General features: G+C 42.8%; 1 protein-coding gene across 3 annotated transcripts in view; it reads left to right on the top strand.

Moving 5' to 3' along the window:
- The window catches only part of LOC122838401 (reticulocyte-binding protein 2 homolog a), a 34,722-nt gene extending 19,245 nt beyond the window's left edge, over positions 1-15,477 (top strand). For 2 of the 3 annotated variants that reach the window (XM_044129027.1, XM_044129028.1), the window contains exons 10-12: positions 13,219-13,307; positions 13,387-13,533; positions 15,201-15,477. In XM_044129027.1, coding sequence (XP_043984962.1) covers positions 13,219-13,307; positions 13,387-13,533; positions 15,201-15,355 — 391 coding nt within the window. In that variant the 3' untranslated portion in view covers positions 15,356-15,477. The remainder of the gene's footprint in view (positions 1-13,218; positions 13,308-13,386; positions 13,534-15,200) is intronic. The other variant, XM_044129029.1, reaches the window with a different exon arrangement.
- Positions 15,478-16,206: the final 729 nt, after the last annotated feature.

The raw sequence follows: 16,206 nt of genomic DNA, 5'->3' as shown, positions 1-16,206 counted from the left end.
GTGGAGGCTATTTTTATCCCAACGAGCCAGCCGAAAACAACGTAAATGTGGAACTACAAAATGCACAGATGCATCTTTGGGAATTTTACTGGTAAAAATGTATACATAGTCATGTGTGGAGTAATAGTGACCCCACTGGCGAATATGGCCATTACAGAAGTTGTTTCTAATACTGAGGAATTATCCCCTGAGTCATGCGTGGAGTAACAGTGACACCAAGAGGCCGATATGGGAATTGCATATATTTTTTTCTAAAAAATCTAAAATTACAGAAAATCCGTTGGATTTAGAATATGGGTCCAAGAGACTTTTTTGTTCGTCCTGAAAAGATACACATATGTACCAAGTTTGGTAATTCTAGGTTAAAGCATGACTTGGGGCTGATCATTTAAAATTTTCTAGCCAGCGCCATAAATACATTAGGCCACGCCCACCAAATTTTATTATGGATTTCTTTCAGGAGGTGGATAAAGATCCATCCTAATGAGTTTGGAGAAGCTTGGCCCAAAACTGTGGAATTCAGAGCCAAACGAATGACAGCGGCGTTAGAGGTCACTTCGGCACGCCGCCACGCCCACCTGCTCCATCAAAGCCGGTCGGGGCTGGAATCCAAAATACACCAGCATGTCTTCTGTTTCTGGAAAAACTTTCAAGTTGATAAGGTCAAAGGTGTAAGATAGCGACCGTTCCCAGTAAAAAATGACACTTCCTGTTCTCAGGGGGCGTGGCCTGAGTGATGTCATCATTTGACCACAGGGTCTTTTAGGTCAACCCATGATGATCAATCACTGAAAGTTTGGTTCCTCTGAGAGTTTTACTGTAGGAGTTATAAGAGTTTTATGTTTCATGGCGAATAGTCAAAGTTTGACACATAGCCACGCCCACATACTTTGAAGTACGACAATTCCTTTGATAACTTTTCACCTTTGATGCCTCACGTGTGTGCTGAGCGATTTTGAAGTCTGTATCTGAAAAACTGTAGGAGGAGTTCGATCAAATACGAAGGCTGTAAACATCAAAAATGGGGTCAATTTTGGAACTTTATTCCAAAATGGCCGACTTCCTGTTGGGTTGAGACCATGGCTCCAAGAGACTTTTTTGTACGTCCTGACAAGATACAAATGTGTGCCAAGTTTCATAATTCTAGGTTAAACCATAGCTTGGGGCTGATCATTTAAAATTTTCTAGGGGGCGCTATAGAGAAATTAGGCCACGCCCACCAAATTTTATTATGGATTCCCGTCTTGGGGTGGATAAAGATCCATCCTAGTGAGTTTGGAGCACCTTGCCCCAAAATTGTGAAATTCAGAGCCAAACGTATGACAGCGGCGTTAGAGGTCACTTCGCCACGCCGCCACGCCCACCTGCTCCATCAAAGCCGGTCGGGGCTGGAATCTTCAATACAGCAACATGTTTCCTGTCTGTTAACACAGTTTCATGTTGATTAGGTCAAAGGTGTAATATAGGGACCGTTCCCAGTAAAATATGACACTTCCTGTTCTCAGGGGGCGTGGCCTTAGTGATGTCATCATTTGACCCCAGGGTATTTTAGGTCAACCCATGATGCTCAATCACTGAAAGTTTGGTTCCTCTGAGAGTTTTAGTGTAGGAGTTATAACTGTTTAGAGTTTAGAGTGGCGAGTCGGTGAACTTTGACCCTGCTAACCCCCTTCAGCATACTCAAAAAGTCACCGTTTTGATAACTTTTAATCGGCCATGCCTTATGATCAGACTGACCGAGTTTGAAGCCGATCAATCGAAATCCCTAGGAGGAGTTCGATCAAATACGAAGGCTGTAAACGGCAAAAATCGGGTCAAAATGTGACCTTCGATCCAAAATGGCCGACTTCCTGTGATACTTGCACTATGACTATAATTGTAAATTCTGAGCGTCTTGGGGAGCTCTACAACTGTACCAAATTTCAAGTCTCTACGACAAAGTAAGTGAATAGAAAAGGGTCTTTTGAAAATTGCTAGGTGGCGCTGTTGAGTCATTTTTTGTGCGATTTTTGCAACGACCTTAAAATTCAAAATTTTTCACCAGTCTCTATGCTTCCGCCAAGTTTGGTGAGTTTTTGAATATGATAAGTCCCCCAAAGAGGCCCCTCTTTTGGGGGGCAGAATAATAAGAAGAAGAAGAAGAATAATTAAAGCTGCAAGCAGCCTCGTGCGGCCCTCGCAGCAAGCGCTGCGCTCGCGCCACCACCGGAGTTACAGCAGCCGCTGAAGCTCGCACCGCTTCCAGAGCCGGCGCGCCGCCAGCAGCGGAGCCGCCGCGAACCTTTCCCCGATCGCCGCCACACGACACACGTGAATGCGTCGGCAGCGCTTCGACGACTCACAAAAAATCTGGCGCAGATCGGTCCATTTACGGCGGAGATATAGCGGATGGATTGACCTAGGGGGCGCAGTGGAGTCAAATTACATTTCAAAACATTTGAGCTCTTTAAAGGTTACCACAGGTCTTACATTTCAAGTTTGGTTCCAATCGGATCATCCATGTGTGATTTAAAGACAATCGTATGAATATGGCGAGGGTCTGACATTCGCCATCTGGCCACGCCCACACTGTTCAGCCAGCATTGACAGATGTCATCACCTTATCATTATAAGTGGGTTTGCACTGGATTAAATCCATATAAAAAACAGAGAAAAGTTAGACATACTGCAGGAAAAAATGGTGACTTTCTGTGGGTAGTGGGTGGGGCTAATGAACTAATCATTCTATCCAGGTGGTGCAGCAGCGGCACATCTAAAGTCACCAGGTTACTCAGAACCCATCCAAACACAGAACACATGCTTAGAACAGATAATGTGCCAAACTTTCTCCAGCTGAACAGAAACAAAACTGAAGTTATTATCTTTGGACCTAAAGAGGAACAATCTAGAGTCAGTGCAAAGCTTCAGTTATTACAACTAAAAATCAGCAATCAGGCCCGAATCCTGGGAGTAGTGATGGACACTGACCTGAACCTTCATAGCCACATAAAGACAGTCACAAAGATGGCCTACTATAACCTGAAGAACATTTCCAGGATTAAAGGACTAATGTCTCAGCCAGATCTAGAGAAACTCATCCATGCGTTTATCTTCAGCCACATTGATTATTACAACTGCGTCTTCACAGGTCTGTCCAACCAATCAAACAGCTGCAGCTGATCCATAATGCTGCTGCTCGTGTTCTCACTAAAACCAGGAAGATAGAGCACATAACACCAGTTTTAAAGTCCCTCCACTGGCTCCCTGTAGCTCAAACAATAGACTTTAAAATAATGTTGTTAGTTTATAAATCACTGAATGGTTTAGCACCACAATACATTAAAGATTTGCTGCTGTTGTATCAACCTTCCAGACCTCTCAGGTCTTCTGGTTCTGGTCTGCTCTACATCCCCAGAACCAAATGAGGAGAAGCAGCATTTAGCATCTATGCACCACAAATCTGGAACAAACTTCCAGAAAATTGTAAAAGAGCTGAAACACTGACTTTCTTTAAATCTAAATTAAAACCCACTTGTTTAGAGTTGTATTTGAAATGTAATAAATTGCAAATGTATTGACAAAACCTGACTTGATGTTTTGTTTTGATTGTTGATTCTATGTTGCATTGTGTTTTTGTCTTTGATTTGGTGTAAAGCACTTTTAAATGCCTTGCTGCTGAAATGTGCTTTCTTTAACTAGGAAGAAAGTAAACAGATCTCAAAGCAAACATTAATCCCTTAAAGCTCACATAAATGCTGAAGAGCCATGGCATTAAAATTAAAATTAATTTAAACTCTAATTTAAACTCTAAGAATGAGTTTAAAGTTCATTCAAATCATTGATTTTTATTTGATTTGATCAAAATCAAAACAAATTTTGTTTTGATTTCAAACAAAATCCGATTTGAAAAAAAAAAATAAAAAATTCACTGTGAAAATGTCAAATATTTACAAAAATATTTTTTATAATTTAGAATTACAATATATACTGTAAATTTCTTAAACTGATGTAAAAATATTGCAAACAACAGTTTTACAACATTATTAGCATGAAAATTAAGGCAATTCTTCATTCGTTTCTATGCAATATTTGAAAAAAACATCATAAGTCAAAACAAGGGAGCTGCGTTAGCTTGACTGTCAACCGTCATATTCAACCCTTCGAGGTGGGGGGGATGGGCGTGCGTCGTGTGTGCTAAAGATCGAGCCAGAACCGCACAGTAAAAATCTCTGCTGGGATCCAAACCGCTCTTAGAACTACCGGAGGTTAAAATTCTGCTTATTCATTTTTAGCTTACAGAAAAAGCACCAAATAAACAAAACCGAACTGAGAAATATGATTTAAGCTTTGGCGTTGCTTACGTACAAGATGTTTTCGCTGGGATGCAAACCGCTCTTAGAAGGAGGTTCAAATAAAAAAGCGAACTGAGAAATAAGATTTAAGCTTTGGCGTCTTCATACAACATGTTTTGACAGAGAATCTTTTTTTTCTCCACAATTTTGTTAATTATAAAGATGATTCACTAATAAAAATATCAGAAATTCTTCTTTTCTTACTTAAGGGAAAATTTATAAGCAGAGTGCAGCTGGAGGCGCTGCTCTCTCCGATAAAATCCTGCATGCTTCTGTGCACGTAGATAGCTTAGCTGCGTTAGCTTGACTGTGAACCGTCATATTCATATTCTGTTCTCTAGTGCTAATAAGTGATATAAACGCAAATATAGGAGATGGAAATGTATACTTACATAATAAAAACGCACATGCAGACGGGATTAAGGAAGGATTGATCGTTAATGTTATCCGTGGAGGCTATTTTTATCCCAACGAGCCAGCAGAAGTATCGAAAACAACGTAACTGTGGAACTACAAAATACACAGATGCATCTTTGGGAATTGCAGTGGTAAAAATGTACACATAGTCATGGATGGCGTGATAGTGACACCAAGTGGTTAATATCGCCATTACAGCACCTCTCTCATACTGTGTAATTCTCGCCTTATTCATGTGTGGAGTAACAGTGACACCAAGAGGACTTAATGGGAATAACATATGTTTTTTTCTAAAAAATCTAAAATTACAGAAAATCCGTTGGATTTAGAATATGGATCCAAGAGACTTTTTTGTTCGTCCTGAAAAGATACACATATGTACCAAGTTTGGTAATTCTAGGTTAAAGCATGACTTGGGGCTGATCATTTAAAATTTTCTAGCCAGCGCCATAAATACATTAGGCCACGCCCACCAAATTTTATTATGGATTTCTTTCAGGAGGTGGATAAAGATCCATCCTAATGAGTTTGGAGAAGCTTGGCCCAAAACTGTGGAATTCAGAGCCAAACGAATGACAGCGGCGTTAGAGGTCACTTGACACGCGCCGCCACGCCCACCTGCTCCATCAAAGCCGGTCGGGGCTGGAATCCAAAATACACCAGCATGTCTTCTGTTTCTGGAAAAACTTTCAAGTTGATAAGGTCAAAGGTGTAAGATAGCGACCGTTCCCAGTAAAACATGACACTTCCTGTTCTCAGGGGGCGTGGCCTGAGTGATGTCATCATTTGACCACAGGGTCTTTTAGGTCAACCCATGATGATCAATCACTGAAAGTTTGGTTCCTCTGAGAGTTTTACTGTAGGAGTTATAAGAGTTTTATGTTTCATGGCGAATAGTCAAAGTTTGACACATAGCCACGCCCACATACTTTGAAGTACGACAATTCCTTTGATAACTTTTCACCTTTCATGCCTCAAGTGTGTGCTGAGCGATTTTGAAGTCTGTATCAGAAAAACTGTAGGAGGAGTTCGATCAAATACAAAGGCTGTAAACATCAAAAATGGGGTCAATTTTGGAACTTTATTCCAAAATGGCCGACTTCCTGTTGGGTTGAGACCATGGATCCAAGAGACTTTTTGTACATCAGGACAATATACAGATGTGTAAGTTTTGTAATTATAGGTTAAAGCATGGCTTGGGCCGGTCATTTAAAATTTTCTAGGGGGGGCTATAGAGGAATTAGGCCACGCCCACCAAATTTTATTATGGATTCCTGTCTTGGGGTGGATAAAGATCCATCCTAGTGAGTTTGGAGAAGTTTGGCCCAAAACTGTGGAATTCAGAGCCAAACGTATGACAGCGGCGTTAGAGGTCACTTCGCCACGCCGCCACGCCCACCTGCTCCATCAAAGCCGGTCGGGGCTGGAATCCCTTATAGAGCCACATGTTTCCTGTCTGTTAACACAGTTTCATGTTGATTAGTTCAAAGGTGTAATATAGGGACCGTTCCCAGTAAACATGACACTTCCTGTTCTCAGGGGGCGTGGCCTTAGTGATGTCATCATTTGACCCCAGGGTATTTTAGGTCAACCCATGATGCTCAATCACTGAAAGTTTGGTTCCTCTGAGAGTTTTAGTGTAGGAGTTATAACTGTTTAGAGTTTCGTGGCGAGTTGGTGAACTTTGACCCCCGCTAGCCCCCATTCAGCATACTCAAAAAGTCACCGTTTTGATAACTTTTAATCGGCCATGCCTTATGATCAGACTGACCGAGTTTGAAGCCGATCAATCGAAATCCCTAGGAGGAGTTCGATCAAATACGAAGGGTGTAAACGGCAAAAATCGGGTCAAAATGTGACCTTCGATCCAAAATGGCCGACTTCCTGTGATACTTGGACTATGACAATAATTGTAAATTCTGAGCGTCTTGGGGAGCTCTACAACTGTACCAAATTTCAAGTCTCTACGACAAAGTAAGTGAATAGAAAAGGGTCTTTTGAAAATTTCTAGGTGGCGCTGTTGAGCCATTTTTGTTGCGATTTTTGCAACGACCTTAAAATACGTAAATTTTAAACAGTCTCTATGCATTGAGTTTTTGAATATGATAAAGCCTCCAAAAAGGCAATTCATTTGGGTGGAAGAATAATAAAGAATTAAAGCTGCAAGCAGCCTCGTGCGGCCCTCGCAGCAAGCGCTGCTCCGGCTCACTGGCCACCGCGGAGTTCCAGCCGTCGCGGAAGCTCTCGCGCCGTTTACAGAGCCGGCGCACGCTCGCCGCAGCTGGAGCCGTCGCCAACCTTCCCCGCCCGATCGCCCGCCAGACGGCACACGTGAATGCGTTCGGCAGCGCTCCCCGACGACTCACAAAAAATCTGGCGCAGATCGGTCCATTTACGGCGGAGATATAGCGGACGGATTAACCTAGGGGGCGCTGTGGAGTCAAATTACATTTCAAAACATTTGAGCTCTTTAAAGGTTACCACAGGTCTTACATTTCAAGTTTGGTGCCAATCGGATCATCCATGTGTGATTTAAAGACAATCATATGAATATGGCGAGGGTCTGATATTCGCCATTTGGCCACGCCCACACTGTTCAGCCAGCAATGATGGGGCTAATGATCAAATCATTCTATCCAGGTGGTGCAGCAGCGGCACATCTAAAAGTTGCAGGACAGCGGCCCTTGAGGACTGGAGTTTGACACCCCTGATCTAGACCAACGCTATTGCTTCTTACGAAGGGGGGTGGGAGGGCAATGCCTCTTTAGGTCGAGGATGCCGTTGTGTCTAGCTGCATGTTGGCGCAAGACGTAACCGAGAGTTTAGGGTTTTCAAAATAAAAGCTCTACCAGACTCAATACATAGAACGGACATATTTAATTATTTCTTGCGCGGCCGGTACCAATTAGTCCACGGACCGGTACCGGTCAGCGGCCCGGTGGTTGGGGACCACTGATTTATTTGACTGGTTTATCCACAGCACTGTCTCCTCATGTAGTCGATCGCGCTGCGGCTTCCTGTGGCGTCCACGCCGACTTTTGGCGTCGGAAATCCGGGTCCAGACCAACATGCGCACCCTGGCAGGCCCCGTTTAAATTTCTTCTTAAATTAACTAGAATCATTTTCTAGTTAATTATTTCTTGCGCGGCTCGGTGGTTGGGGACCACTGGTTTACAGGCAGGAAAGAAGTGAAACGAAAGTCCGTTTTCCATCTTTTTACCGTTTCGGTGGTGTTATCGGACATTAGAGAAATATGAGGTCAATTTCCTGGGCTAATAAGGGATATAAACGCAAATATCGGACATGAAAATGTATACTTACATTATAAAAACGCACACATGTTTCATACACACTGGATTAAGAAAGCATTGATATTGTATTTTATCCGTGAATGCTATTTTTTCCTAACGAAGCATAAAAAACAACTTGATTGCTACGTAAAAGTAGAACTACAAACTCAGCAGATGCATCATGGGACATGTAGTAACGAAACTGAACAAGTCCTCCTGTCTGAGGAGCTTAGTCATGTGTGGAGTAATAGTGACCCCACTGGCGAATATGGCCATTACAGAACTTGTTTCTAATACTGAGGAATTATCCCCTGAGTCATGCGTGGAGTAACAGTGACACCAAGAGGCCGATATGGGAATTGCATATATTTTTTTCTAAAAAATCTAAAATTACAGAAAATCCGTTGGATTTAGAATATGGATCCAAGAGACTTTTTTGTTCGTCCTGAAAAGATACACATATGTACCAAGTTTGGTAATTCTAGGTTAAAGCATGACTTGGGGCTGATCATTTAAAATTTTCTAGCCAGCGCCATAAATACATTAGGCCACGCCCACCAAATTTTATTATGGATTTCTTTCAGGAGGTGGATAAAGATCCATCCTAATGAGTTTGGAGAAGCTTGGCCCAAAACTGTGGAATTCAGAGCCAAACGAATGACAGCGGCGTTAGAGGTCACTTCGGCACGCCGCCACGCCCACCTGCTCCATCAAAGCCGGTCGGGGCTGGAATCCAAAATACACCAGCATGTCTTCTGTTTCTGGAAAAACTTTCAAGTTGATAAGGTCAAAGGTGTAAGATAGCGACCGTTCCCAGTAAAACATGACACTTCCTGTTCTCAGGGGGCGTGGCCTGAGTGATGTCATCATTTGACCACAGGGTCTTTTAGGTCAACCCATGATGATCAATCACTGAAAGTTTGGTTCCTCTGAGAGTTTTACTGTAGGAGTTATAAGAGTTTTATGTTTCATGGCGAATAGTCAAAGTTTGACACATAGCCACGCCCACATACTTTGAAGTACGACAATTCCTTTGATAACTTTTCACCTTTGATGCCTCACGTGTGTGCTGAGCGATTTTGAAGTCTGTATCTGAAAAACTGTAGGAGAAGTTCGATCAAATACGAAGGCTGTAAACATCAAAAATGGGGTCAATTTTGGAACTTTATTCCAAAATGGCCGACTTCCTGTTGGGTTGAGACCATGGCTCCAAGAGACTTTTTTGTACGTCCTGACAAGATACAAATGTGTGCCAAGTTTCATAATTCTAGGTTAAACCATAGCTTGGGGCTGATCATTTAAAATTTTCTAGGGGGCGCTATAGAGAAATTAGGCCACGCCCACCAAATTTTATTATGGATTCCCGTCTTGGGGTGGATAAAGATCCATCCTAGTGAGTTTGGAGCACCTTGCCCCAAAATTGTGAAATTCAGAGCCAAACGTATGACAGCGGCGTTAGAGGTCACTTCGCCACGCCGCCACGCCCACCTGCTCCATCAAAGCCGGTCGGGGCTGGAATCTTCAATACAGCAACATGTTTCCTGTCTGTTAACACAGTTTCATGTTGATTAGGTCAAAGGTGTAATATAGGGACCGTTCCCAGTAAAATATGACACTTCCTGTTCTCAGGGGGCGTGGCCTTAGTGATGTCATCATTTGACCCCAGGGTATTTTAGGTCAACCCATTATGCTCAATCACTGAAAGTTTGGTTCCTCTGAGACTTTTAGTGTAGGAGTTATAACTGTTTAGAGTTTCGTGGCGAGTCGGTGAACTTTGACCCCTGCTAACCCCCCTTCAGCATACTCAAAAAGTCACCGTTTTGATAACTTTTAATCGGCCATGCCTTATGATCAGACTGACCGAGTTTGAAGCCGATCAATCGAAATCCCTAGGAGGAGTTCGATCAAATACGAAGGCTGTAAACGGCAAAAATCGGGTCAAAATGTGACCTTCGATCCAAAATGGCCGACTTCCTGTGATACTTGCACTATGACTATAATTGTAAATTCTGAGCGTCTTGGGGAGCTCTACAACTGTACCAAATTTCAAGTCTCTACGACAAAGTAAGTGAATAGAAAAGGGTCTTTTGAAAATTGCTAGGTGGCGCTGTTGAGTCATTTTTTGTGCGATTTTTGCAACGACCTTAAAATTCAAAATTTTTCACCAGTCTCTATGCTTCCGCCAAGTTTGGTGAGTTTTTGAATATGATAAGTCCCCCAAAGAGGCCCCTCTTTTGGGGGGCAGAATAATAAGAAGAAGAAGAAGAATAATAAACAGTACAAAAACAATAGGCCTTCGCAGCGCTTTGCTGCTCGGGCCTAATAATAATAAGAAGAAACAGTACAGATACAATAGGCCTTCGCAGCGCTTTGCTGCTCGGGCCTAATAAACAGTACAAAAACAATAGGCCTTCGCAGCGCTTTGCTGCTCGGGCCTAATTAAAGCTGCGGAGCAGCGTCGTGCGGCCCTCGCAGCAAGCGCCGCTCCGGCTCACTGGCCACCGCGGAGTTCCAGCCGCCGCGAAAGCTCTCGCACCGGCGCCCGCTCGCCGCAGCAGGAGCTGTCACGAACCTTCCCCGCCCGATCGCCCGCCAGACGACACACATGAAAGCGTTGCAGGCAGCTCCCGACAACTCACAAAAAATCTGGCGCAGATCGGTCCATTTACGGCGGAGATATAGCTGATGGATTAACCTAGGGGGCGCAGTGGAGTCAAATTACATTTCAAAACTTTTGAGCTCTTTAAAGGTTACCACAGGTCTTACATTTCAAGTTTGGTTCCAATCGGCTCATCCATGTGTGATTTAAAGACAATCGTATGAATATGGCGAGGGTCTGATATTCGCCATTTGGCCACGCCAACACTGTTCAACCAGCATTGACAGATGTCATCACCTTATCATTTTAAGTGAGTTTGCACTGGATTAAATCCATATGCTCGGGTCTGATATTGTATTTTATCAGACCCGAGCGGCGTTAGAGGTCACTTCGGCATGCCGCCACGCCCACCTGCTCCATCAAAGCCGGTCGGGGCTGGAATCCAAAACTACACCAGAAAGTCTTCTGTGTCTGGAAAAACTTTCAAGTTGATTAGGTCAAAGGTGTAAGATAGCGACCGTTCCCAGTAAAACATGACACTTCCTGTTCTCAGGGGGCGTGGCCTGAGTGATGTCATCATTTGACCACAGGGTCTTTTGGGTCAACCCATGATGATCAATCACTGAAAGTTTGGTTCCTCTGAGAGTTTTACTGTAGGAGTTATAAGAGTTTTATGTTTCATGGCGAATAGTCAAAGTTTGACACATAGCCACGCCCACATACTTTGAAGTACGACAATTCCTTTGATAACTTTTCACCTTTCATGCCTCAAGTGTGTGCTGAGCGATTTTGAAGTCTGTATCTGAAAAACTGTAGGAGGAGTTCGATCAAATACAAGGCTGTAAACATCAAAATGGGGTCAATTTTGGAACTTCATTCCAAAATGGCCGACTTCCTGTTGGGTTGAGACCATGGATCCAAGAGACTTTTTGTACATCAGGACAATATACAGATGTGTAAGAAGTTTCGTAATTATAGGTTATAGCATGGCTTGGGCTGATCATTTAAAATTTTCTAGGGGCGCCATAGAGAAATTCGGCCACGCCCACCAAATTTTATCATGTATTCCTGTCTTGGGGTGGATAAAGATCCATCCTAGTGAGTTTGGAGAAGTTTGGCCCAAAACTGTGGAATTCAGAGCCAAACGTATGACAGCGGCGTTAGAGGTCACTACCACGCCGCCACGCCCACCTGCTCCATCAAAGCCGGTCGGGCTGGAATCTTCAATACAGCAACATGTTTCCTGTCTGTTAACACAGTTTCATGTTGATTAGGTCAAAGGTGTAATATAGGGACCGTTCCCAGTAAAATATGACACTTCCTGTTCTCAGGGGGCGTGGCCTTAGTGATGTCATCATTTGACCCCAGGGTATTTTAGGTCAACCCATGATGCTCAATCACTGAAAGTTTGGTTCCTCTGAGAGTTTTAGTGTAGGAGTTATAACTGTTTAGAGTTTCGTGGCGAGTTGGTGAACTTTGACCCCTGCTAGCCCCCCTTCAGCATACTCAAAAAGTCACCGTTTTGATAACTTTTAATCGGCCATGCCTTATGATCAGACTGACCGAGTTTGAAGCCGATCAATCGAAATCCCTAGGAGGAGTTCGATCAAATACGAAGGCTGTAAACGGCAAAAATCGGGTCAAAATGTGACCTTCGATCCAAAATGGCCGACTTCCTGTGATACTTGCACTATGACAATAATTGTAAATTCTGAGCGTCTTGGGGAGCTCTACAACTGTACCAAATTTCAAGTCTCTACGACAAAGTAAGTGAATAGAAAAGGGTCTTTTGAAAATTTCTAGGTGGCGCTGTTGAGCCATTTTTTTGGCGATTTTTACCTTGACCTTAAAATACGAAATTTTTAAATAGGCTTTACGCGTCCGCCAAGTTTGGTGAGTTTTTGAATATGATAAAGCCTCCAAAAAGGCCTCCAAAGAGGGTGGAAGAAAAAGAATAATAAACAATACAGATACAATAGGCCTTCGCAGCGCTTTGCTGCTCGGGCCTAAATAAACAGTACAAAAACAATAGGCCTTCGCAGCGCTTTGCTGCTCGGGCCTAATAATATTGTAGAAGACTATAACAAAAAATAATGTGCAGTTCTTAGAAATAGGTGTATCGGATTCATGATCCAAGGGATGTGGAACTGAGTCGGATGGCTTTCCCAAAAGTGTGCATGATGCGTATAAAACATTTTTTAAAAATATGTAGACTATATACAATACAGCATATCGGTGCATTAGAACAGACGTGCACTAACAGCGGAAATATTATTTAAAAATGAGTAAGACCAGAGCAGACTGTGCAAGCGCCTGTATGGATGTAAACACTTCAATTGGTTTTGTTGGGAGCAGTGATGGTTTTAAAGTCTAACTGGGAGGAAGGATCTGCAGTTACGCTTCTTTGTGTACTTAGGATGCAGCAGTCTGAAACTGATACAGTGAAACTTACGATTGCTTTTATCTAACACAAACCGCATCAAAATGGAGAAAAAGTGTGGAGGAAAAAGCAAAGTTTTTGCATTCTGCGTGTGCTTCGTCTTTTGATTTTGCGTCACAAGTGGCGTCGTATCTCCAACAGAACAGCTGTGTCAGAACTGAAGAGTGAAGTGAGGAGCCTCTTTCACCGACGACAAGAGTTAGCATCGTCGCAGCAACAGCTCACATCGGGTTTGCCCCTCTTTTGTTCTCCGGTTCTTTGTTCCTCAGCTCAACGGGCCTGTAACCGCAGTTATCGTTCGCTTTCTAGGGGACCCGCCGCTCCCGGCCCCTCGGAGCCACAGCAAAGGACTCACAGCTGACGAGACGGATTCGGACTCGGAGGATTTCAGTCCGACCCCGACTCTCTCGGAGATCAGCTCTGATGACCTGTCCTGGCTGGAGGACAAAGAGCCCAGTAGGGATTTACAGGAAACTTTTCACTCTGCTTGGAGGTTTTCCTCGTTTTTGACTTCAGTGATTTTATAGGAATGAATAACACTAATAATCGTGAAGTGGAAGGAGAATCTTCTTTTTTTTTAAGGTTTTATTGGCTCTTGTGGCCTTTATTTGATAGTTAATTGACAGGAAAGTGGGTAATGAGAGAAGGGGGAAGACATGTGGCAAAGGTCGCCAGGCTGGGAATCAAACCTGCGACGGCCGCATCGAGTACTAAGGCCTCCTTATGTGGGCTGTGCTTAACCTCTGCGCCACCACAGCACATCCGGAAGGAGAATCTTTGACGCTTTGCAAAATATTTACAAGTATTTTTTTTTAAATACAAGTATTTAAAAAAACTGACTAAATGATGCTGCCAATACTTATTATGATTCATATTGTGCGGGTTGTGGGTAAGCGGGATTAAAGTTATAACTTAAGTACAGAAACAATTGACTCACATGCCAGAACTGGAAAACACTGAGCAAACTGTACAATGTTTTCATTAGATTATCGGTGCTTAAGTTGCTAAGTAGGCAAGAAAGAGCTAACCGGATTTACACCAAGATCAAGTTAACCACAGAAAGATCTTTTTTTCTGAGTACCGTAATTAACAACTGAAAGTAATTCATTTCGCTGGAATTTTGTGTGGGCGCAGCTTTTGCAAACCACGCATCCTTTTCTCTCCACATTACTGTCACTACTTTGTGTCAAATAGAATCCCAGTGCAACACATTGAGGTTTGTGGTTTCAACTTGAGGAAAACGTGGAAATGCACCCGGTGTCTTCTGGTGAGGCGTATAGCTGAGCGTGCTGAAGCATTATCCGAGACAAGCTCATAAACCTGTTATCACAAATGGCAGAACAGTTCGACCAAATGGTTACAGAGTGACTGACTTTTTTATTTTTTTGAAGCAAGTTGTAACCTGTGGTTTACTCGTCATGCCTCCCCCGCACACCTGACTCAGCCTCTCTGACTGATGCCGTTGGATTTCACTCTCAAAGTGAAGCAGAAAGCTTTGTCTGCCAATTTTGCATTTGTTTCAATAGAATTACTTTTGGCATCCTGTTTGCCACTTAGAAGTCCGCGAAGGAGCTGTTTTCTCGCCTAATGCTAATTGTACACTAAAATATTTAAAGGCCTGAAAAAAATCACATATATTAGGCTTTCGATATTTGACTAGAACTGAAAAATCCACACTAAATGACGTGCGGCAGCAAAGGAATACGTTAAAAGTCCCGCCGTGTTCCTACGTGTGCGGATGAAGCTCGTGAGCGATAGTTTCCTGTCCAGCGGTCCTTTCTGGGATCGTTTAGTCTCCCGCGTGCGTCTGCGTCGGCCGTGTGCTGCTAACTCCTGAGACTTCCTGTAATGTTCCCGGAAGAGATTACAATCTGTGTGGGAAATGTTTCCCACAGCAATTTGGGACCGTTAAATCAGAATCATTTGCATTCACACACACACACACACACACACACAGAGAGAGAAAGAGGGACAGCTGGATAATAGTGCTCAGTTGTTAGAAGGGGGAGATAAAAAAGAAAAACAAAAGAAACCTTTGAATGCCGATGACATAAACAGAGATAAGCAGCGACTTTCATTCACAAATTAACAGCTTTGTTTTTTGTTTTTTTCGTCTCTGCCAGCTCCACGACGACGGAAACCCCGGAGCGCCAAGTCCACACGGAGCGACTTCACTGCTCCGAAATCAGACGTGGAGGATGATGGCGACTATGATCTCCTTAATGACGTGGATGTTTGTACAGAATTAGAATCTGACCTGAGTCTTACAGACCTCTAATGGACTATGCTGGGAAATAAAATGTAAAAAAAAAAAAAAAAAAGATATTTTTGTAATCTACTGGGAAGCAATAAAAATAGCAGCGTTTAGATGCAGGCTGAATAAAATTTGGCAAAAACAAACAAGCAAGTGTAAGGCTCACTTCCTTTTTGAGGCTCCATGAGAGAGGAAAAGAGAACAGCACAATCCACTCAGTGAAGCATGGTGGTGGCGGCATCATGCTGTGTCAAGGCTTTTCTTCAGCAGGGACAGGGAAGCTGGTCGTTGCATATTCAGAAAATAACATTATGCCGTAAATGGCTAAAAAATATATATATTTTGTGATGATCATTCAAGTGAATTAGTGAAAAAGTCTTCACATTTTCAGAGCCGCAACTAATGATTATTATTTTAGTTATCGATTATTGTATTGATTATTCTGACAACCAAGCAAAGGATTTAAAAAATCGTGCAGATTTTCATCTAGCCAAGGTTTTTCAGCATATGCACAAAATGCATGTACTTTGGTACAATTTTAGTTGAATTACTGTACTCTCCAAGTAATCTGTAACCAATTGCTAAATTAGTTGACGAATTTTTCAATAATTGATTCATTTGAGAATCGTTTCAGCACTATACAGTTAAAATTTTGTTCACTAAATTCTTGTAGATGTAGATCATTAGTCAACTAAAACAAACAATTCTCTCAAAACACCAAGTAAAAATTTGCTGTCACAATTTGCGCTGTAGTTAAATGTAGGGCAATCCTACCTGGAAACCGTAGATGTTTTGTAAACTCCATTTGTACCATACGGGAAAGCTTACTTTAACGCAATTTTAAACTCGTGCCAGAAGTGTCAGACCGTCTGTGT

The sequence above is a fragment of the Gambusia affinis genome, linkage group LG10 (genome assembly GCF_019740435.1).
Source record: "Gambusia affinis linkage group LG10, SWU_Gaff_1.0, whole genome shotgun sequence".
Taxonomy (NCBI): Eukaryota; Metazoa; Chordata; class Actinopteri; order Cyprinodontiformes; family Poeciliidae; genus Gambusia; species Gambusia affinis.
The sequence above is the reverse complement of the archived record's forward strand: the minus strand, read 5'-3'. Positions and strand labels throughout refer to the sequence as shown.